General features: G+C 53.0%; 8 protein-coding genes across 8 annotated transcripts, besides 1 other annotated feature; 5 read left to right on the top strand and 3 right to left on the bottom strand.

Annotated features, from left to right (window-relative positions):
• Window positions 1–225: 225 nt before the first annotated feature.
• PODANS_2_4660 (uncharacterized protein) lies at window positions 226–1,587 on the top strand (the record flags this gene model as incomplete). The annotated part of the gene is made up of 1 exon (XM_001911186.1): window positions 226–1,587. A coding segment is annotated over one exon (1,362 nt), but the record flags the coding sequence as incomplete, so codon positions are not given.
• A 905-nt stretch (window positions 1,588–2,492) lies between these two features.
• On the top strand, window positions 2,493–3,615 carry PODANS_2_4670 (uncharacterized protein; the record flags this gene model as incomplete). Its single annotated transcript, XM_001911187.1, has 5 exons — window positions 2,493–2,513; window positions 2,732–2,867; window positions 3,041–3,094; window positions 3,150–3,408; window positions 3,477–3,615. The coding sequence occupies 5 exons, from the start codon at window positions 2,493–2,495 to the stop codon at window positions 3,613–3,615; spliced, it is 609 nt and encodes a 202-aa protein (XP_001911222.1).
• A 1,783-nt stretch (window positions 3,616–5,398) lies between these two features.
• PODANS_2_4680 (uncharacterized protein) lies at window positions 5,399–6,867 on the bottom strand (the record flags this gene model as incomplete). The annotated part of the gene is made up of 2 exons (XM_001911188.1): window positions 5,399–6,711; window positions 6,768–6,867. 2 exons carry the CDS (start codon window positions 6,865–6,867, stop codon window positions 5,399–5,401), a joined length of 1,413 nt encoding a protein of 470 aa, XP_001911223.1.
• Window positions 6,868–7,514: 647 nt separating this feature from the next.
• Window positions 7,515–7,623, top strand: a tRNA (tRNA-Met).
• Window positions 7,624–8,150: 527 nt separating this feature from the next.
• PODANS_2_4690 (uncharacterized protein) lies at window positions 8,151–9,705 on the bottom strand (the record flags this gene model as incomplete). The annotated part of the gene is made up of 4 exons (XM_001911189.1): window positions 8,151–8,657; window positions 8,709–9,521; window positions 9,586–9,645; window positions 9,703–9,705. The coding sequence occupies 4 exons, from the start codon at window positions 9,703–9,705 to the stop codon at window positions 8,151–8,153; spliced, it is 1,383 nt and encodes a 460-aa protein (XP_001911224.1).
• Window positions 9,706–10,503: 798 nt separating this feature from the next.
• PODANS_2_4700 (uncharacterized protein) lies at window positions 10,504–11,726 on the top strand (the record flags this gene model as incomplete). The annotated part of the gene is made up of 3 exons (XM_001911190.1): window positions 10,504–11,034; window positions 11,205–11,479; window positions 11,552–11,726. Coding segments are annotated over 3 exons (981 nt in total), but the record flags the coding sequence as incomplete, so codon positions are not given.
• A 754-nt stretch (window positions 11,727–12,480) lies between these two features.
• Window positions 12,481–13,901, bottom strand: PODANS_2_4710 (uncharacterized protein; the record flags this gene model as incomplete). Its single annotated transcript, XM_001911191.1, has 5 exons — window positions 12,481–13,070; window positions 13,142–13,230; window positions 13,304–13,430; window positions 13,525–13,553; window positions 13,738–13,901. The coding sequence occupies 5 exons, from the start codon at window positions 13,899–13,901 to the stop codon at window positions 12,481–12,483; spliced, it is 999 nt and encodes a 332-aa protein (XP_001911226.1).
• A 575-nt stretch (window positions 13,902–14,476) lies between these two features.
• On the top strand, window positions 14,477–16,195 carry PODANS_2_4720 (uncharacterized protein; the record flags this gene model as incomplete). Its single annotated transcript, XM_001911192.1, has 1 exon — window positions 14,477–16,195. One exon carries the CDS (start codon window positions 14,477–14,479, stop codon window positions 16,193–16,195), a length of 1,719 nt encoding a protein of 572 aa, XP_001911227.1.
• A 1,204-nt stretch (window positions 16,196–17,399) lies between these two features.
• Window positions 17,400–18,023, top strand: PODANS_2_4722 (uncharacterized protein; the record flags this gene model as incomplete). Its single annotated transcript, XM_001911193.1, has 1 exon — window positions 17,400–18,023. One exon carries the CDS (start codon window positions 17,400–17,402, stop codon window positions 18,021–18,023), a length of 624 nt encoding a protein of 207 aa, XP_001911228.1.
• Between the last annotated feature and the right edge of the window lie 2,547 nt (window positions 18,024–20,570).

Here is a 20,570-nt window from a genome sequence, read left to right on the forward strand (position 1 = left end):
CTGCCCAGCCTCGGTCGCACCCATTGGCCCTGCAATCTTTTCGGCCCCGATTGATGCGTTCTCTTGCTGGAACACATCCATTCGAAGCCATCGTCAACTCCGCGAAGCCCCTCCCTTAGCGTCGTTCCCTCTACTGGTATAACTGACCTCGGTCCACCCTCTCGTTCCTGTTTTCCTCTTCTCTTCCCAGCAGGTCGACGGCACATTGTCGTAGGACCACCCTCAGTCGTCAACGTGGCTACCGGTCAAGGAGTATTGGCATCCTCGGGTGCCTTCGCAACCAATCTTGCCAATAATATCACGGCAGTCCTGCAGAAGCTTCCGCCCTCTCTGCAAGCATACCTGGACACCACGGTCGACCACTTGTCTGGTGCCACCGACTTCCTCCAATCAAGCACGGGTCTTTCTCCGACCACCCTCTACACCGCAATCGCTACGGTTGTTCTCCTCGGCGCCATTCCAGCCGTTGCAGCGGGCAACAAGAAGAACGGCATCATGCGTCGCTACGGTTTCTCCAGTCGCCCAAGCCTCTCTCCTTTTAGCTCCAGCCTCGGCCATGGCGGCGTCCCCAACGTCACCGACGAGGACTTCAGCTACATCACCTCGCAGGATCTTCAGGACCAAGGCGTAGACGTCCCTAGCCGTTCCTATGCCCCTCCATCACAGTACTACGACGTCTACTCCTCCTCTGCCCCGTCCCAGGCTTACTTGCGTAACAAGCCTGAAGACGATGTTATGCTGGTCAAGTACCAGGGCATCACCTACCCGGAGCACTTTCCCGCCTACTGCATCGGCGACGGAAAATTGCTTGTCAGTGATGTGCGGGAGCGTGTGCGGATGATCATGGACCTCACAGACCGCCAGGCAAAGCGTGTCAAGCTCTACTACAAGGGACGCCGGTTGAGAGATGCCGACGCTCCTGTAAGGGAATATGGTGTCAAGAACAACAGCGAGGTCCTTATGGTCTTGGATGATTCAGGTCAGGCAAGCAGCGAGGACAGCAACGAGGAGTTGGTTGTTGTCGGCCGCAACAAGTACGAAGGCCAGGTGATCAGGAATGGGCGCGAGAAGAGTCACCGATATGCCCCTTCCTCGCCGAGGACAAGCCGGAGGGATGGCTTCGGGGGACGCAGCCCTCGGGAGACCACATCATCTTTCGGCAGCCTCGACATTCCGGCCGATGATGGCAGAGGCTACAGACGGGCCAAGTCCAGGGTTCGGACTCAGTCTCCCTCGGGATCGGCCCTGTCCACTGCCAGCGCCCCCAACCTTCCTTCTATTTCACCTCCCCCTATGGGCAAGCCTGGCGGTCCTATTCAGCGACTTAACAACCTCGCCCTTCATTTTGAGACGACACTTCTTCCCTTGTGCATCGACTTTATGGCACGGCCACCCCCGGACGCCGGGGAAAGAGAAAAGGAGCATAGGAAGATTTCGGAGACGATTATGCAGCAGGTGATTCTCAAGCTCGACGAGGTCGATACCTCGACAGAAGATGGAGCCAGAGCTAGAAGAAAGGAGTTGGTCAAGTATGTCCAGGACATCTTAAAGCTCGTTGATGATGTCAAGGCGAAGGGAAGGGTATAACATTCGGCCTCCTTCGTCAAATTATAGGAGTGCCTTGACATAGTTTGAGGAATTTTCCCCGCACATTTGGTAGCCAGGATACTGGCTTTTTATTTTATTTTTTTACTGGTTTTAATGGGTTAGCATCGTCCTTTCATATTCACTCAGCATCGGACGTGCGGTAGCGGAAACATTGATACGCCAGGCCGTGTATTCAGGAGGAATAAGGCCATGGATTTTGGAAGCGTCTGAAATTACCGTGGTCATATGGGGCTACACAACAAGAAGGGAGTTTGCTTTCTCATCTTTTGCCATCGAAAGGGGGATCTTGTCTTGGGAAATGCCATGGTTGGCATCATGGATCGCGGGCATGAGCGACCTCAACAGAAGAAGTACGAGAGTACTACAAAAACAAACTTGAAAAACCAGTAATTAAAATATGATTTGTTCTCGTTTACATGTGCAAATCCGCCTTCATTACGATGTCCCACTGTATGCATTGAGTAGATCTGTGTACCTCGAGTATAGCTTACTCCTGGTGAAATGCCGTTATCAAGTTATCGTTGTTTGCCTGGAGAGCAAGCTGCTGCCGGACAGCTGGTGGAGCCTGTCATGGCGCAGGAACCTTGATAGGTGGGCCCCCACTCGAGCTCTGCCCGGTAGGTCTAACCCTACCTTTGGCCTGAGGCCACAACTCCCACTCGCTTGCGGCGTCCCCACCCATCCCACTTTCGGCCTAGCGCATCTGGCTGGCCTTCACTGGCACACGGCCAATTTTCAGCACACACAAAAAAGTCGTAGACCGACCATCAACCATCGCGCAGGGTAAGGAACAGCCAGACTACGCAGCATTTTGATCGGCTGGAGTTTGACTGATCAATTCTTTTTCTTTAGTTTCCTTCCTTTCCCCAGTCACTTGCGGAAAGATGTCGTCCTTCGAGTCTGTGGTATGTGTTGCCTCTCCTCTCCATCTCGGCAGTTTGAATGCAATGCAATCGGAAGTCGAGCACGCACGACGAAACCGCCAATCTCTCAGCCACCGCCCAGCACACTGCGACGCACAATCTCGAAACCCCAACGCGAGCGAAATCAGCACCAGGACGAAGCAATTGCGAGGAGGTACAACCGAGAGAGGAGCGATGGTGGCTAATTCTGGTTTCAACAGGTCGTGATCGATGGCAAGGGCCATCTGCTTGGTCGTCTTGCCAGCATCGTCGCCAAGCAGCTCCTCAACGGCCAGCAGATCGTTGTTGTCCGCTGCGAGGCTCTCAACATCTCTGGCGAGTTCTTCCGCGCCAAGCGTACGTCACAACCTTCTTCTTCATCGATATGGCACGGGAATTCGCGACGGGCGGAGCAGTTGGATGATTGGAATTGCGCGTTGGAGGAGGGGCGCCGGGGGGGAGAACTGCTGCCGGACCGAAGGATGGAGGACAACATCAAGACGAACCAGTTGACTGACATTTGGAAACAGTCAAGTACCATGCCTACCTTCGCAAGATGACCCGGTACAACCCTACCCGCGGTGGTGAGTTGAACTCCTCTCGAACGATCGATGTCCGACCAAGTCTGACAATGTCTAGGCCCCTTCCACTTCCGCGCTCCCTCCCGCATCTTCTACAAGGCCGTCCGTGGCATGATTCCCCACAAGACCGCCCGCGGTGCCGCTGCCCTTGAGCGCCTCAAGGTCTTCGAGGGTGTTCCCCCTCCCTATGACAAGAAGAAGAAGATGGTCGTTCCCCAGGCCCTCCGTGTCCTCAGACTCCAGCCCGGCCGCAAGTACTGCACCGTTGGCCGTCTCAGCCACGAGGTCGGCTGGAAGTACCAGGACGTTGTTGCCAGGTGGGTGAAATTCCGGCGAATAGCCAGAAGTGACCGAGGATCGCAAAGACTGACTTTACTTTCTCCAGACTCGAGGAGAGACGCAAGGCGAAGGGCGCTGCCTACTACGAGCGCAAGAAGCTCGCCGCCAGACAGCTTTCCGAGGCGAAGAAGACCGCCAAGGTCGACTCCAAGACGACGGAGGCCCTTGCTGCCTTCGGTTACTAGAGATAGTGACCAAAATGCATACCTTTGTCCTTTATGCGATTTCATCTTAGATTGGCGCGGTGGTTCGGGGCATCATCGACTTCATATGCGTGGCTGGGTGGATAGGCAATGGGCTATCTAACAACACTATGCGTCCCCAGGCTTGGGAGCTCATAAAATAACTGAGATCAACCAATGGACAATGCGGTTGCATGGATGAAAAAGAAAGCACAAAAATACCCGGCTTTGGCAGTCTAGGCTTCGTCAGTGGTGCTATAGGGTGTGTGCCGACGTGCCACGCCTCATCGTTTTGACGGCCGAATCGCCAAGGCCATCCCTTCCATTTTACGCTGAATGAAACGACAATAATCTGCACCGGTGCTGGCTCTTTCTTTGGAATTGTGACATATGGGACACTGGTCAGCTGGTTTTCTCAAGTGAGCTGGTCGAAAGGGCTATCTGGGGTGGGATCAAGGGCAAGCGGGTGGGAGAAGGGAAATCGTCTCGAGGGCGCGGTGGTGTACAGAGCTGGTCCTTGATGGACTCGTAGGCTCTGAGGCCTCGTGTGACAGGGATGAGTCCTGTTTCTATCAACTTGCCATCAATCCATCACACGTGCGCCTATCTTTTGCTGTCTTGTCTGTGCCGAATCTGTGCTTTGTCGTATCTCCAGTGCCAGTCAGTCCTCCATATTGCCCAGACTTCCGTTCTTATCTTGTGGGAGCATGACGTAGTTGGTGGTGATATGCCACATGTTCACTCGTTGAGGCTTCCTTCATGACTGGTATGCTTGGTGACCAATGATGAGAGAGTCTATGTCTTGATCTTCATTGCTTAGGCCTGACGTCTTTCTATGAACGCTATGAGTCAAGATATAAGCTCTTGTTATCATGCTTCTTGGACGGGGATATGTCGACACGTTATGTTTCAGTTCGTCTTACTTTGGCGCCAGAAGTATCTTTCACGCTGTTTAAACATGACAAGTAGAAAAGTTATCTCTAACGTAGAGGATTCGAAGGAAAGAGCTTGTAGATGTTGGGACATTGATTCTGTTGCTGTGGTTCGCGAGGTGAAGAATATATCTGGGTTGTAAGAAGTTATCTACGAGTTGGGATATGGGTAAGCTTGGTAGCTGGTGAGAAGACACTAAATTGACCGTCGCTCATGTTTACGTGATACATCATCATATCTACCTACAAAGATAGGTTAAGGTACTTTTTGACAAAGTATGTGTAATGTAAAGGGTGTTGGGTTCTGTGATGTGGTTTGAGGTTTGTATTACTGTATATGTCAATTTTTATAAATGTTCTGAAATTTTTGAAATACATGGTAAGTTTGAACTGTTATCATGTTTTTTCCATTCTTTAAGCAAATCCATGCTATTTTCACGGTTGTAATGCCATCTGGAAGTTTGTCATTAGGCCTGTTCTAGGTAGTAAAATACCAAGGTGCCAAGGTGAAACATCCATGCTGGCTCATGGTTTGAAGTGGTCGGTTATGAATCATTTCAACAAGCTGAAAATCACAACTACCTTGCCTATGCGAAATACGTAGATATGTATTATATCTTCTCTCCAGAGGGTTTGTTGATGTGTCTTTAGTACCTTATGTATGATGGAAATATACATTTCACAACAAATCTCAGGTGCAGGTAAATCAAGATGTTGGAATCTCATGACAACTTGACAAGTATCCCGCTAAACACAAATCGAAATCTTGTAACCACCAGGTAGTTTTCACATTTGCCTTTCTCTTTTTTCTCAGATACCTTTACACCTCTTTGCCGCCGATCATATTCAGTGATTCACAGCTTGCCAGCCCCCGTACTCCCACTCCTCACACTCCCCTTCTCATCCGCCATCACCACCACACTCCCGCCCGATCTCCGTCTCCTCACAAACAAGAACGCCACCAACCCCACAATTCCCAACACCACAAGCGTAACCGCCGCGCCAACAACCCCAGCAACAGCATTCGGCATGCCCCCTCTGGTGAACATCTCAGCAGCAACACCAGTATACGTCTCGCAAAACCCATCGCTGCTCCCACAAGCAGAGCACCACTCCTCCGCACTCCCAATAGCCCTCCCCTTCATCTCCCTAGTAAACTCCCCCCAAGAGAGACTCTCCCTCCCGGTCCCAAACAGCGGCCAAGAATCCAACCCCCCAGCAGTCCCATTCTTAAACAAAAACCTCACCCAAAGATCCTTCTCCTCCGGGAAAGAAGTCCTCGTCTCACGGGAATAAAGCTCAAAAGCCATCGTAGACGCATAATCAGGCAACCCATAAAAACTCTCACTTACCTCCGTCAGCCCGGCAAGTCCAAAAAACGCAAGAAACGCATCGTAGCTCCCCGCCAACAGAGAAAACTTGAGCGCGCCCTCCAAGGCAACAGTTTTGTTCAGCTGCGTCACGATAGCAGACGATAAGGTCCGGGCATGGATCGACCGCTCAGGCTGCGAGGCATTGAAATTGTATGCAAACTCTGCGCTGTCGGCCAGGGTGCGGAGTTGGAAGAGTTGGGAGGGGGAGATGGAAAAGGAGGAGTTGTGCAGCCGGGCGACGTTGATGAGGTCGTAGATGTCGTAGGCGGAGGCGTAGCTTAGATCTTCTGGGGAGGTGATATCATATACCGATTTTAAGACGGGAAAGAGGCTTTGGTAGAATTCCCGGGTGGAGGTGAGTTTGGTGGTGAATTCGGGGCTGGATTCGAAGGATTGGCTGGCTTGGGTGACGGCTGGGCAGTTGTCGTCGCCTTTGATCCAGATTGCGTCGGGGGAGTTGGGGGGGATGCCTTGGAGGGTGATGTATTGGTAGCCGTTTAAGGGGGAGGTGGATTCGCTTCCGTTGTTGAGGGTTTGGGTTGCGATTGAGGGGTTGAGGTCGGCGAGGGGTGGGTAGAGGCCCTGGAGGAAGGCGGTGGCGGTGTTGAGGAGGATGCCTTGATTTGGAGCGGAGGCGTAGATTTGGGAGGGGACGTAGTTGAATTCGGAGATGTTGAGGATTTGGTGAGGGGAGCTGGATTCGATGTAGCGGGCGCGGTAGTCGCTGCCGATTTGAAAGTTTTGGGTGGTGCCGAGGTTGGTGAGGGTTTGGGCGCCGTAGTGTTTGGTTGTTCCTGGGGAGTGTTAGTTGACTGATGAATGATGTTCATGTCAGAGAGGTGGTACTTACTATCTCCGTGACGGGTGAAGACAACAACTCCATGGACCGTCTCCGCCATGGCTCTTCCCGCCAACAGGCTCAGCACAGTACCAGCTGCAGCAGTGAACATCTTGACTGCGGACCAACTTTCCGGATGATAAAAGCTTAGTTGCAAAGACCAGTATTCAGAGCTACCGCATCGATATAAAACCTCAGGGCCGGCTGTAACGACGACGGGAAGTGGGGGAAGCTCCGGAGATGCGATAGGAGATCCATCCTTCCCAATCCACTTGCATTAGATCCCAGCCTATCTACCATTCGAACCTATCAGCGCCATAATGGCCCGTCAAACCTTGGAGTTGGACCATGAAAATTAGTCACTCTCGAGTCATGGAGTCGCTACGACCTGCCCGTTTGATTCCAATCTGGCGATCCTTCCACAAACTTGGTGGAGGTCGGCGGTTGTCGATGAAAGCTTGTATGCACTTCATTTGATGAAGAGAGACATGTTGCTCAAGTTGCAGATACAGAGTGGGCGCAGTGTTGACTTTGTGTACCTGCTTGGTATTTCTGACAGATCATGGCAAGTCAGATATTTCTGCTGCGACCTTAACAACTTGTCTTGATCGTTTTCTGAACTAACATAAAAGTGGATTGCAACATCGACAAAACAGATGACAACATCAATGGCAACTCTTCAAGACTCTTGCAATTGTTTTCGGCCAAAGCCACAGACTTAACCCCTCTTTCTGACAATATCTTTCATCGAATCAAACAGGGAGCTTGGCTCAGTTGGAAGAGCGCAGGTCTCATACTTGGCAGTATGATCTGAATGTTTAACATCAGAGTTATCCTGAGGTCGTGAGTTCGAGCCTCACAGTTCCCACTATCTTTTGCCTAGAGTCTCAAACACACCCCGTACAATTTTGCGGAGCTTTGTTTCTTGGTAAGATTGTGTCTTTTTGGTGTTGTCCGGGTTAGAATTATTCCCTAGAGCTAAGGGGGAGAACCGATGGTTCTGTCTCAGAGCTTGGGCGAGGAGCATGACATCAACGCGCTCCACTTGGCAGCTAAGCGATAACTCCGAGAATGAGGCTCTTATCGTGATGCTTATTATGAGCAGTGATTCTGATATTGTGTTCAAGGAAAACAAGTACCCTTTCTGGTAATACCCTCCCTCTCTTCTTTTGTCAAGAGACCCCAACTGCTTGGAACCATAGCTTGCAAAAGATCCCTGTCCTGTTAGCAAACACTCACATCAGAGACAAGTTCACCATAGTTAGCTAGGGCCATCACTTCTGCAGAGTGAACGCTGTTTAATGACATCGCAACTAGCAAGTTATCTATGTCTCATCTTCGTTGCGCTTTAAGCCTCCCCAACCATAATTACGTCTCATCATACAAATGTGTCAACTACAAGTACAACCCCTCGGGCTCACCCTCCTGCTTCGTCCGCAACACTCTCTCGCGAGCGGCGCGGAAGTCGGCCATCTGTACCCGCATTCTGCGCTCCCGAAGAGCCATCAGACCAGCCTCTGAGCAAATAGCCTTGATGTCGGCACCTGACAGATCATCCTTCTGCGCGATAAACTCCTCAAGATCGACGTCCTCATTAAGTGACATCTTGCTAGTGTGGAGTGTAAAGATCTTGCGCTTGGTGTTCTGGTCGGGATTCTCAAAGAGGATCTTTCGGTCGATACGTCCGGGTCGGATCAGAGCGGGATCAAGAGACTCGATCTTGTTGGTGGCCATGATCACCTTGACGTCACCGCGGTCATCGAAACCATCAAGCTGGTTGAGAAGCTCCAGCATAGTTCTTTGGACTTCACGCTCACCACCTGATGTCGAATCGTAACGCTTGGTACCGATAGCATCGATTTCATCGATGAAGACGATTGACGGGGCATTCTCGGCAGCAACCTTTTGACATGTCAGCAAGGAACCACCAATCTTGGGCAGACGAATGCTTACCTGGAACAGTTGGCGAACCAACCGGGGGCCGTCACCGAGATACTTCTGAATCAACTCGCTACCAACAATACGCAGGAAAGTGGCCGAAGTCTGGTTTGCAACCGCCTTCGCCAGTAACGTCTTTCCGGTACCGGGGGCACCGTAGAGAATGACACCCTTGGGAGGCTTGATACCCATCTCCTCGTACAGCTCCGGATGGAGCAGTGGCAACTCTACAGATTCCCGCACCTCCTGGATTTGCTGCTCCAAACCACCGATATCCGCGTACGACTCCGTAGGCGCCTTGTCGAGCTTCATGACGCTGACTATGGGATCCGCGTCATCTGTGAGAACACCAACGATGCTCACAGTCTTATGGTGAAGCAAGACACTGGCGCCGGGCTCCAATAGATCCTTGTCAACAAAACTCATGATGCTTACATAATACTCTGGTCCAGTCGTGCTGCTGACAATGGCGTGGTCGTCGTCAATCATCTCTTCAAGGGTTCCGACTCCCATTGGGCTACCACGCATGTCGTCAACACGGCCACGTTCATCGGCATTGCGATCCGCAGCCTCGGCTTCCGAGGCAGCTGGAACGGCATTGTCCTTGGCGGCTTTCGCCTTGCGCAAGCGCTCTTGGTTCTCGACATATTCCTCCTCGAGCAACAGGTGGTCGTGAACACGCTGCATGCGCAACAGCCTGAGCTTGCATCGACTGGTCGGGTAGACGGGCGGTAACTTGGCGGCGGCACTGGCACCACCGGCTCTCTTCTTCTTGCGACCGATGCGGGTGGTAGGTCTCGGGGGAGGTTCGTGCTTGTGCTTCTCCTTCTGATACGATAGCATCGTCAGCAACGTCGGAGTCGATGACGACGGATGATTGTCAGTAGCAAACCTTCTTGTCCTTGTCATCCTTGCCATCGTGGCCACCTCCCATACCCGACTGGTTTTGACCCTACGGAAAGTTAGCAAATAGTCGAGCGACTCGAGCTTTGGTAATCGATAAACCGACCATTGTGACGGTGGGACCTCAGGCCGCCGGAGCTGTGAATGTGAAGTGGTTGAGGTGTGTCTAGGGTGGCCAGCTGTTAACTGGTATCGACGGTTTCGAAGTCTGCGACGATGACGGTGAAAATGTGCCGGGCTGCGAGTGGTGTCGCTGATTCCCGGTGCTGCTTGCTTTGTGATGCTGGAGTTGAAGCTGGAAGCTGGCAGCTGTGTTGGGAATCGCCTTGCAGGCCAGGCCACCAGGCGGCAGAGCGACGCGACATCTGGGTCCCGCCCTCCGCACGAGCCAACTACGCAGCCTGCAATTTTGACCAATGGCAGGCAGCCCTGGGACCTGAGTGCACAGACCCCAGTTATGAGCCAACATGCAGGAGGGGGCATGGATTGATGATGGCAAACAACGGAGCCCCGGAAACACTGGCATTCCATTCTCATTGAACACCAAGAGTACGGCGCCAACCAGAAGCTTCTGTGTAGCATACGGACAACCTGGAAAGGTTCCAGACTTTGACAGAGAGGTGGCTCAAAGGCCTTCCATGAATCCATAACCGTCTCCTGTGTTTCCCAAGAAAGCCCACGTCTCTGCCGCCCGACGTGTTTACGTAGTGTGCTGCATGCAATATATGCAGGCCGGTGTATCACTCCTGCCTCCCCATCCGCCTCGTCTCGAACATCAGCGCTGTTCACCTTTTTGCGAAGTCCGGTCTTCTGTCTCCGCTTCCGCCATACCTGCTCTCAGATAGACCAAACGTTGGGTGATCCACGATCAGAGCCACGAAGCCGGAGGTCACTACCACCTCCTTAGTTTCCAGGGTCCTTGCGCTTGTTGCTACTGTTACCCCTCCAAAGTTGGGTTTCTGACTTCGTTGGCCCCTCCCAACCTTTTTGCTCCCAGACGACAACACATGCCAACTTTTCCGAGAGTCTCCGCCAAAACCTTCGACCCGCTGTGAAAATTGAAAGTTCCTTGTCACCTCTACCAACTTGCACTTTTAAACAACACTCTCGTCCGTCTCCTCATCGCACACGAACACCCCTTGCTAGAAACAACCCGGCTTCTACCTACTTCACACAACGACCCATGGCCTCAACACGAGAGCGCCGAATCTCCAAGGAGCTCAGCGACCTCCAAAATGACCCCAACTCTGGCGTCAGCGCCCACCCGGTCGACAACAGCCTCCTTCACCTCAAGGGCATCTTCCCTGGACCCCCCGACACCCCCTACGCCGGCGGCACCTTTCAGGTCGACATCTTGATACCCGAAAACTACCCCTTCAAATCCCCAGTCATGAAGTTTGACACCAAAATCTGGCACCCAAACGTCAGCAGTGTGACGGTACGTCAGACCAAACCTGACCAAAATAGTGGCGGCGGTGGTGGTGGTGGTGTAAGATATCGGCAAAATGGAACAATACCCCCCGAAACAGCACCACCACCACCACCACCACCAAATAACCACCCCTCAGGAGAGAAAGAAAACTGTTTGCTAACCAAACCTCCAAACAGGGTGCCATCTGCCTCGACACCCTCGGCACAGGCTGGTCCCCAGTCGGCACCATCAAAATGGCCCTCATCTCCCTCCGCATGCTCCTCGAATCCCCCAACCCAAAGGACCCGCAAGATGCCGAGGTGGCCAAGATGATGCTCGAGCAACCCGAGGCGTTTGCCCAAAAGGCGCACGAGTGGGCAGTCAAGTACGCCGGCGCGCCGAGGAGGGACACACCTGTGCACAACTACCAAAAGGTTGCTCCGCCCCCGCCGAGGGCGGACGATCCGGCGAGGTATGGCCCTTTCTATCCGCAAATACCAGTCAAAAAAGTTTAGGCTGACATGATTTTGTCTTGGTGGAACAGGTACCAAGGCTACAACAAAGACCTCATCGACCGCTTCGTCCACATGGGCTTTGACCTTGACGCCGTGGTCGAGGCGTTCAACTATGTTGGTATTGATCGCAACGGGGGCGAGGACTACGTGTTGGAGGAGGCTTACATGGGGGATATCACTGCGCGGTTACTCGGTGAGCAGTGACGGGTCATCGTGGTGGTTTCAACCAACCTGGGCGGGGCAACGACAGCAAGTGTAATCAGGAGGGAGGGGATGTCTGTGGTAGTCCTTTACGTTTGCATTGGGGAACGGAGTTTTATGGCTATGGGCAGATTTAATTGGGGGTGGTGTTTGTGACTTCGATGTCTTTACAGGGAGTACTGGCTTTCTTTTCTTTCCTTGACAATTAGAGCCCGGCTCTGGATCGGGGCTTTGGTGCTGTATTTATGGTCCTGTTTTCACAAGCGGAGAGTATAACTAATATCTCTGCGTTTTCCATCATTGTGAGCGTTGGTTTCTATATACATGTCTTACGCATTCTTCTGTTTCAACAGGTTGTTGTGTTTAGGCACATAGTCAGGTCTTTCATGATTCGGTCACAACATATGACCTAAATTATTTTTAAGCAGCTTTACAAAAACAGGAAACCTTGCCATGCACACATACACGACAGATCAGGTATGACCCCCAAGCCCGCCGTTAACCCCCCCGCCGCCGCCAGTCTATAAAGATTCAAGGATATGATAAAATGCATCAAGGGGCAAAAGTGGCTGTATCACACACGCAGTATCTCTTCGTCCGAAGTGTCCCGGCGCCCAAAAGTTAATCCTCTCTAGTAAACCCCCCGCCCTGATGTACTGAACCGCATCCGCTTGCTGTTAAACAAAAGTAGAAAAAACATGTACAGTGAGTGGCTAGCAAGAAACTAGCATGGCATTTCACCTATGACTTCGTTCTTTTATAGGAGGTCACGTCTGACGAACTCGTCACGGAGGGCCTTGCCCAAGCTGGCGGGCGAGCGCTCGACAACAACACCGGCAGCCTCGAGGGCCTTGATCTTGGAGTTGGCATCACCCTTACCACCGGCGACGATGGCACCGGCGTGACCCATGCGGCGGCCGGGGGGAGCAGAGATACCGGCAATGAAAGAGACAACGGGCTTGCCGCCGTTGACGGTGTTGTACTGCTTGAGGAAGTCGGCAGCCTCCTCCTCGGCGGAACCACCAATCTCACCGATCATGATGATACCATCAGTCTCGCCGTCCTCGAGGAAGACCTTGAGGCAGTCGATGAAGTTGGTGCCGCTGAAGGGGTCACCACCGATACCGACGACGAGGGACTGACCGAGACCAGCCTGGGTGGTCTGGTTGACGGCCTCGTAGGTGAGGGTACCGGATCTGCTGACGATACCGATGCGGCCGCGCTTGTGAATGAAACCGGGCATGATGCCGATCTTGCACTGACCGGGAGCAATGATACCGGGGCAGTTGGGGCCCACCAGGCGGGTCTTGTTCTGCGACTTGAGGATTGAGGTGATGCGAACCATGTCTGTGGGAGAATCCCCATGTCAAAAAAGTTGCTCTTCCAGATTTCTGGGGTTGTTCCAGGGAACCACTAACCATGCTGGGGGATCCCTTCCGTAATGCACACTACGAGGGGAATCTCGGCGGCAACGGCCTCCTCGATACCAGCGGCGGCGAGTGGGGGTCTATGATTGCCGGCAACTTTTGTTAGCGCCATAATGGGGTCGCTGGGGGGTATGGCATTCGGGAATTGCTTACGGCACGAAGATGGCGGTAGCGGTCGCGCCAGTCTCCTTCACAGCGTCGCTGACATTGGCAAAGACGGGCAGGCCGAGATGCTCCTGTCCAGCCTTCTTGGGGTTTGTGCCACCAACAACCTTGGTTCCTACAACAGGGCGGGATATGCGTCAGAATCGGGTGTTTTCGTTGATTCGGCTCCACCTGTCAGGCATCGTTGCCCATGGGGAAGATGGGTTTACCATAGTCAATCGCCTGCTGCGCGTGGAAACTGTTGGCAAACAAACGACGTCAGCACAATGAGTTCATCGCAACCTTGAGAAGGAGACCTCCAAGTTTGGAGGGGAATGAGTTGAGTGGTCTTCCGCTTAATCCCCGCTTGGGCGCATCGCAAAGCGGTCTGCGATACAGCGGGCGGCGGGACTGTTTCTCAGCATATTGGAAAAACAACTTACGTTCCCTGCTTGCCAGTGAAACCCTGGAAGAGGACCTTGGTGTCGCTGTTGATGCGGAGGTTGTTGATGGTGCTGGCGTAGGGGGTAGCGTTGGAGCTGTAGCTGCGCTGGGCGAGCTGGCGCAAGAGGTTGCCGGCGGGCTTTGATTGTCTGAAGGCCTGCATTTTGTTTGATGTGTGTGTGTGCTGCAGACAGGAATATAGAGGAGGAAAGTCGCAGTAATAGCGGCGAGAAGGGGGAGACGGGGGAAGGTCAATGGGAAATATCAACGGTAAATGTCGTCGGTATCTTTCAGTTCACGAGGTCGAGTGCACCGTCATTTCTCCAACAGCCTACCATGTCCAAAAATGTCTCCCGCTCTTGGCAGCTTCAGGGAACCAACCGCATCCCCATCTTTGACAGCATGGATCCACACCGCCCCCATTGGCCGGCAATCTAGGTCCCTGCTGCGACGGTGGTAGTGTTTTTCCGATGTCCGGGTACACCTTGCGGCACGCTCGCCCTACACATTGGGCCGATTCAAAGCGGCTGAGATTAGGTTCACACCCATCGGCTAGGGGAGGGGTGCAATCAAGCAAATCCTTATCACTTTCAACTTGCCCCGCCAACGAATATTGAAGCTCTGACAGACCAACCACGAAATCGAAGAGGACGCCGAGAGGCGATTTATTGCGCCGACGACTATTACGAACAGACAACTAGCCCCTGAGGCCAGATTGGAGGGGAAAAAGTATCCAAAATGGCTACAGCAACTATTACCACCACCATCCGCAAGAAGGATGCGAACCTTCCACCAGAAAACGAGCGCTATCTGCGGTGTTGCGCAGATGTCGCCAACGCCCTGATCGAGGACCACGAGGCATCCAGAGACCCCAGCAAGCCCCGGAAGGATATCAATCTCAACAGCCTGCGCTCCAAGTTCGCAAAGAAGCACAAGCTCAACAATGTCCCACCACTTACGGCCATTATTGCCGCCGTCCCCGAACACTACAAGAAATACATTCTCCCCAGGTTGATCGCAAAGCCCATCCGAACATCGTCAGGTATCGCCGTAGTGGCGGTTATGTGCAAGCCTCACAGATGTCCACACATTGCCTACACAGGAAATATTTGCGTCTACTGCCCCGGCGGCCCAGATTCCGATTTCGAGTACAGCACACAGTCCTACACCGGATATGAACCAACCTCTATGCGCGCCATCCGGGCTCGATACGACCCATTCGAGCAGGCCCGCGGCCGTGTTGACCAGCTCAAGGCTCTGGGCCACTCTGTTGACAAGGTGGAATATATCATCATGGGCGGTACCTTTATGTCGCTTCCCGAATCCTACCGCAACGAGTTTATCTCCCAGCTTCACAATGCCCTTTCCGGATATGGTACGCCCGACGTCGACGAAGCCGTCCGCGCCGGCGAGCAAAGCAGTATCAAGTGCGTCGGCATCACAATCGAAACCAGACCAGATTACTGTCTCGCCAGTCACCTAACAGACATGCTCCGCTACGGCTGCACCCGTCTCGAAGTCGGCGTGCAGTCCCTCTACGAAGACGTTGCCCGTGACACAAACAGAGGTCACACTGTTGCCGCCGTCGCAGAAACATTCTGCCTTTCCAAGGACGCCGGATTCAAGGTCGTTTCCCACATGATGCCTGATCTTCCCAACGTGGGGATGGAGCGCGACCTGGACCAGTTCAAGGAATACTTTGAGAACCCTGATTTCCGAACTGACGGTCTGAAGATTTATCCTACCCTCGTCATCCGTGGGACAGGTCTCTACGAGCTATGGAGAACGGGGAGATACAAGGGCTACACGCCCAACGGCCTCATCGACCTCGTTGCTCGCATCCTGGCTCTTGTACCGCCATGGACGCGTATCTACCGTGTCCAGAGAGATATCCCAATGCCCCTCGTCACATCCGGTGTCGAGAACGGCAACCTCAGAGAACTCGCCCTGGCTCGCATGAAGGACTTTGGCACCTCTTGCCGTGACGTCCGCACCCGCGAAGTGGGTGTCAACGAAGTGAAAAACAAGATCAGACCAAACCAGATCGAGCTCGTGAGGAGAGATTACACCGCCAACGGAGGATGGGAGACCTTCTTGGCCTACGAAGATCCCAAGCAGGATATCTTGGTTGGTTTGCTTCGGCTGAGAAAGTGCAGCGAGAAATACACCTTTAGGCCAGAACTCACGGGGCAGCCGACGAGTTTGGTCAGAGAGTTGCATGTGTACGGCATGGCTGTTCCGGTGCACGCTAGAGATCCTAGAAAGTTCCAACATCAGGGCTTCGGCACGTTGCTGATGGAGGAAGCGGAGAGAATTGCGAGGGATGAGCATGGGAGCGAGAAGTTGAGTGTTATTTCGGGTGTTGGTGTGAGGAGTTACTACAGGAAGTTGGGGTACTGGTTGGATGGGCCTTACATGAGCAAGTGGCTGGATGGAAGGCCGGGGCCGGAGGAATAGATGGTGTGATGATGATAGCTTTACATGGCCAAAGACCGGTTTGCATGAATAGGCGTTTCTTGGAAAGAATGGGAAGGGATGTATTGATGACTGAAAAGAAAGGACGTTCTATTTTGTGTGTATTTGTTGACAGGAAAACATAAGCAAAGGTGTTGATACATGTCGTGATGTTGGTTCACCAGCCGCATTGCTCGGCCACAGACAGCCACAAAAGATCCTTGGCACTCACCCGGTTCTCTTGCCCCTTTCCCGGCTGTTATCATCTCAAAAACACAGTGAAGGCGTGATACATGGTATATATCACGGCAGTTCGACATCACTACATATCAACACACAACTCTCCCTCTAGTCACTAGCTCCTCATCATGATCTCCCCGTCGGACATATGCCAATGCTTACCACCAAGCCCTCTCAGCAGGTCATATCTGTATCTTAGAGGTCTAGTTCTAGATGAGCAAACGACATGGGCTCAATGTCGTCAATTTATGCTTGTTTCCCAGCGGAAACTCTAGTCCAGAAAGTTACTAGCGAAATGCTTCTGTCAGATCGCCAAGACGGACGGGTGTTGGCATGGCTACGGTGAACCGGCGGTAGAGATACGAACTAGCAGCTACACGGCAGGCGAGGGGAACGTGATAGGGCTGAGAGCTTGTATCTTCCGCTTATGGGACAAGCTCGTGATATTGTCGACCAGGGACGGAGTTCTTGCAGGCCTGGAGGGCAGAATGGTGCGTTTCTGGGCGCAAGGCTAGTGGCTAGCCGATGTGAACTGGTGATGTTCTAACTGGAGGAGGCTGCGGCGTTGGGCATTAGAGGCCCAAGAGCATCAGGCAGAAGGATTCTGTTTGGGGTTGGGCGAATGGATGTCTCGAAAGGGCGATTGCGTGCTCGTGAAGGTGACCGCGATGGATGCTGAAGGAGGTATAGGTCAGTCTTGGGGTCGGGCAAGGCTCGGTGGCGGTCATTTGATTGCAGGCAGGTTCTGTGAAAGCATCAGTGGACTGTGCAAGGCGACAAGGGGTGAGGAAAGCAATGGGGTTATATGATGGCGAGCAGGGGGACAGGATGAAGTATAAAATGACCTAGAGTCCTCTCTTTACCAGCATGTCTTCACCACTATCCAGCATCTCAAGCCCATCCCAATCAACGCCAGCATCACCTGTCCATACTCAACAAGTTCTCTTCATCAAACAACACCGCCACAATGCGCTTCACAATGAAAATAAACCTTGCCCTCGCCCTCGGCACCTTCCTCCTCGGAGCAGAGGCTGCTCCCGCTCCCGCTGCCTCTGCCCAGGAGACCGCCACCACCACCACCGACAAGGTCTTCAAAATCCACACCGACGACTTCGTCAAGTACTTCCCCCCAGGCACCACCCCTTCCCCCTCAGATGAAGCCATCCCCGCCGCCGTAACCCCCAGCAAGCTCAAGCTCAAGCTCCGCCACCCCTCCGAGTCCCCCGAGACCTCAGAGAACGCAGCCGCCATCCTCACCAAGCGCGGCAACTACTGTGGGCACTCCTCCTTCCACAACGTCCGTAGCAACGATTCCCCCACCACCGGTGACTGCTGGCAAATCTACCACAACATCGCCGGCGGCGGCTCATGGCAGGTCTGGACTTCTGCTCATCGCACTCTGGTCTCGTATGGCGGGTGTGCGTTTGGTGTGGAAATTGATCAGGATTGGATCTCGTTTCAGTATGTAGGCGCGTGGGACATCAGGGATTTGATTCGGGACTCGATTAACAACTATGCTTCGGGGGGTAAGGTTGGGACTTGGGGGGAGATGGAGTGTGGGATTAAGTATACGAAGTGGGGGTTGTTTTAGGGGAGGAGGTTGCTCTGGAGGTGGATGGTGATGAAGGGGAGAAGGGTTTGATCGAGGGGAGGTGTTGGGAGATGGGGATGATGATGGTGTGTTTGGTGTTTGCAGTCGCGGTCGCAGTTGGCGTTGTGGGCGAAGATGGGTGAGGGAGAGGATGTGTCGAGGACTCGAGGTAGTTAGAGTGTCAATGAGAGCAGACAGGTATCAAGAAGATGTGACTTTGAGATTCAGAGTATTTCTGATGGTGACGTGACTGGAGCCACTACTGCATCCTGTTTCTGCTTTCTGCTCAGTGGTAGTTGACCGTGGATCAAGGAGGAATGCGTGGAAACCGGGCTGTTAAAGTCGACAGTGGATGATCATGGATAGATCTGCCTTAGTCCTTGGAATGGGGTGGACAACCTATCAAGAACTGACGAAGAAATGCCAGTAGGCGTCACGGTCAGAGTATTTCCGGGGAATAACGACGAGGTTTATGGGGTGCCTGGGAGCAAGGGCGAGACATGCGGGACTGAAGTTGTGGAAGGTGGGCGGGAGGGAGTAGTCCAGTGGGCAGGGCTGACCAAGAGCCAGCGCTGCGTTACCCGCGTTACGCGTTCCCTCCTTCCAGGTTCACCGTGATTTGCATCCTGTTGTCTTTGGACTCAAGCGATCAGTATCAGTTTATCTGGATAATCCCCATTCTCCTTTCTTGTGTCTGCCCGGACAAAAGCCTGACTACATTTCTGGCCCACAAAGCATTATAGGTTTTTAAAAGGCAGACTTTTGACAGAGGCCTCAGAGAGTTCTATTCCAACATGAAAAGATCTCTCAACACAAACCGAGGGAGCTAGGCAGTGTTGATGCAAGGCCGCTGGTGTCGGCCGCCTGCCAAGCTCAGATCTGGAGGTGGTGTGCCGTTCCAAGGGGTAATTTCCAGTTGCTTTCAGGCAATACTGTACAAAATAGATACCTGGCTTCAAGTGCCTGCCACGCCTGCCCAACTTTTGCGCCAATGACTAATGTGGGTGGTCGAGTGCCCCTTGAGACAATCCCAAGTCTCCCACACAATCACCCGACCGCCGACGCCAGGTGCAAAGACCACACGGCAGGCTTTCCCAATCTCCTTGCCATCCATGCATTAGTTTCTCTGTCACACCTCCTTCTCTGTAACTTCCACTTGTTCCTGTCCGTTTGTCTCCCCCTTGTCCTTCTTGGTCGTTGACTGGCACACGCGCTCCGGGACCGACATCTCCACCACCAGACTCCCGAGACCAGTGACATCCGCGGTGTTGCTAAGATCAAGAGGCTCTCCCTCGAAAGCGTGAGACAAACTGAATGTTGCTGAGCCCAAAGCCTCCCCATGTGATCTTGTCACAGACGAAGCTCCATCCCTAGGTGCTGCCTGAAGTTCGGGTTCGGTGAGGCAACCTGAAATGGCACGCTTGTCAGCTTGAGCAGGAAGATGCATAATGTATAGTGCAATATGGACATACCGCTCCGTATGAAACTCTCCGTTTCACACCAGCCTCCGAGGCCTTGGAGGTCTTGATCTCTCGCGTTATCTTGGTGACTGCCCGTGGCTGAGCGGTTCCGTTAGCACCGAGACCTCACGGCCCTTAACTCACTGCAGATACGCACCCATTGTGACGCGACCAAATCTTGCCTTGAGTGTTGACACGATGGAAGCGGTTGGAGACCTCAGGAGAGCACTCCCTCAAGACTCTTTCGTCTTATATATGGGAATGGATTCATCATTTTTACTACAGGACATGGCCCATGTTCTCTCCGCGCGAGGAGCACGAGTGTTTGCTGACTGCTTCGTTGATAGCTCATATTGCTTTACTGCAGCTGTCCTTCTCGGCGGTGATCCGCGGCAGCAAGGTCGCTGAAGACATCTACCTGGACGAAGCCGGGGAACGCTTTGCAGGCGCGGCAGAAGCAACACTGTCAGAATGCGTGTGCATTTGCTAGGGATTCGAAAAGTATTACTTGACCACCACATGACCGAATCATTCTCCGAGCTCTTCTAGTTCGTCAGAGCCTTGTTTACAAACTCGATGACGACCATCTACCTAAGATACCTATCCTTTTTGCCCCACCCGGGGGCCACGACAATCTGCCTTATCGACATGGCCCTGATGTGAGATACCAGCATGTACCTAATTCTACCTATTCAGGGGCTGAGATTGAGGAGATTGTGCCTTCCGCATGGGGATATGTCTTAGAAGACGGTAATCCTCAACAAAAGTCTATGTACCTCGTTGTAGTTGCAATGTATCCAGAGTCGGTGTAGCAGATCGGCTTCCATGCCGGTTCCTCGGCTTCCCCCTGCCACATGCACGTTAAAATGGCATCAAGGAAAAGAATTTCGCTTGTCTTAGACGCAATAAAAAGGAGAACAACGACGTCTCGGAGCCGCCGCCACACGGGAAGAAACAAGCTATTATAGGTACCTAGGATTCTTTCCCAACTAGTACGCTCGCACTGTCTACCTGCACGTTCTAGCCACAAGCATCACCTCTCCTGTTGCCAACGACGGTAGTGGCATGAGCCATCAGGCTGGTAGCG

The sequence above is a fragment of the Podospora anserina genome, chromosome 2, assembly GCF_000226545.1.
Source record: "Podospora anserina S mat+ genomic DNA chromosome 2, supercontig 2".
NCBI lineage: Eukaryota > Fungi > Ascomycota > Sordariomycetes > Sordariales > Podosporaceae > Podospora > Podospora anserina.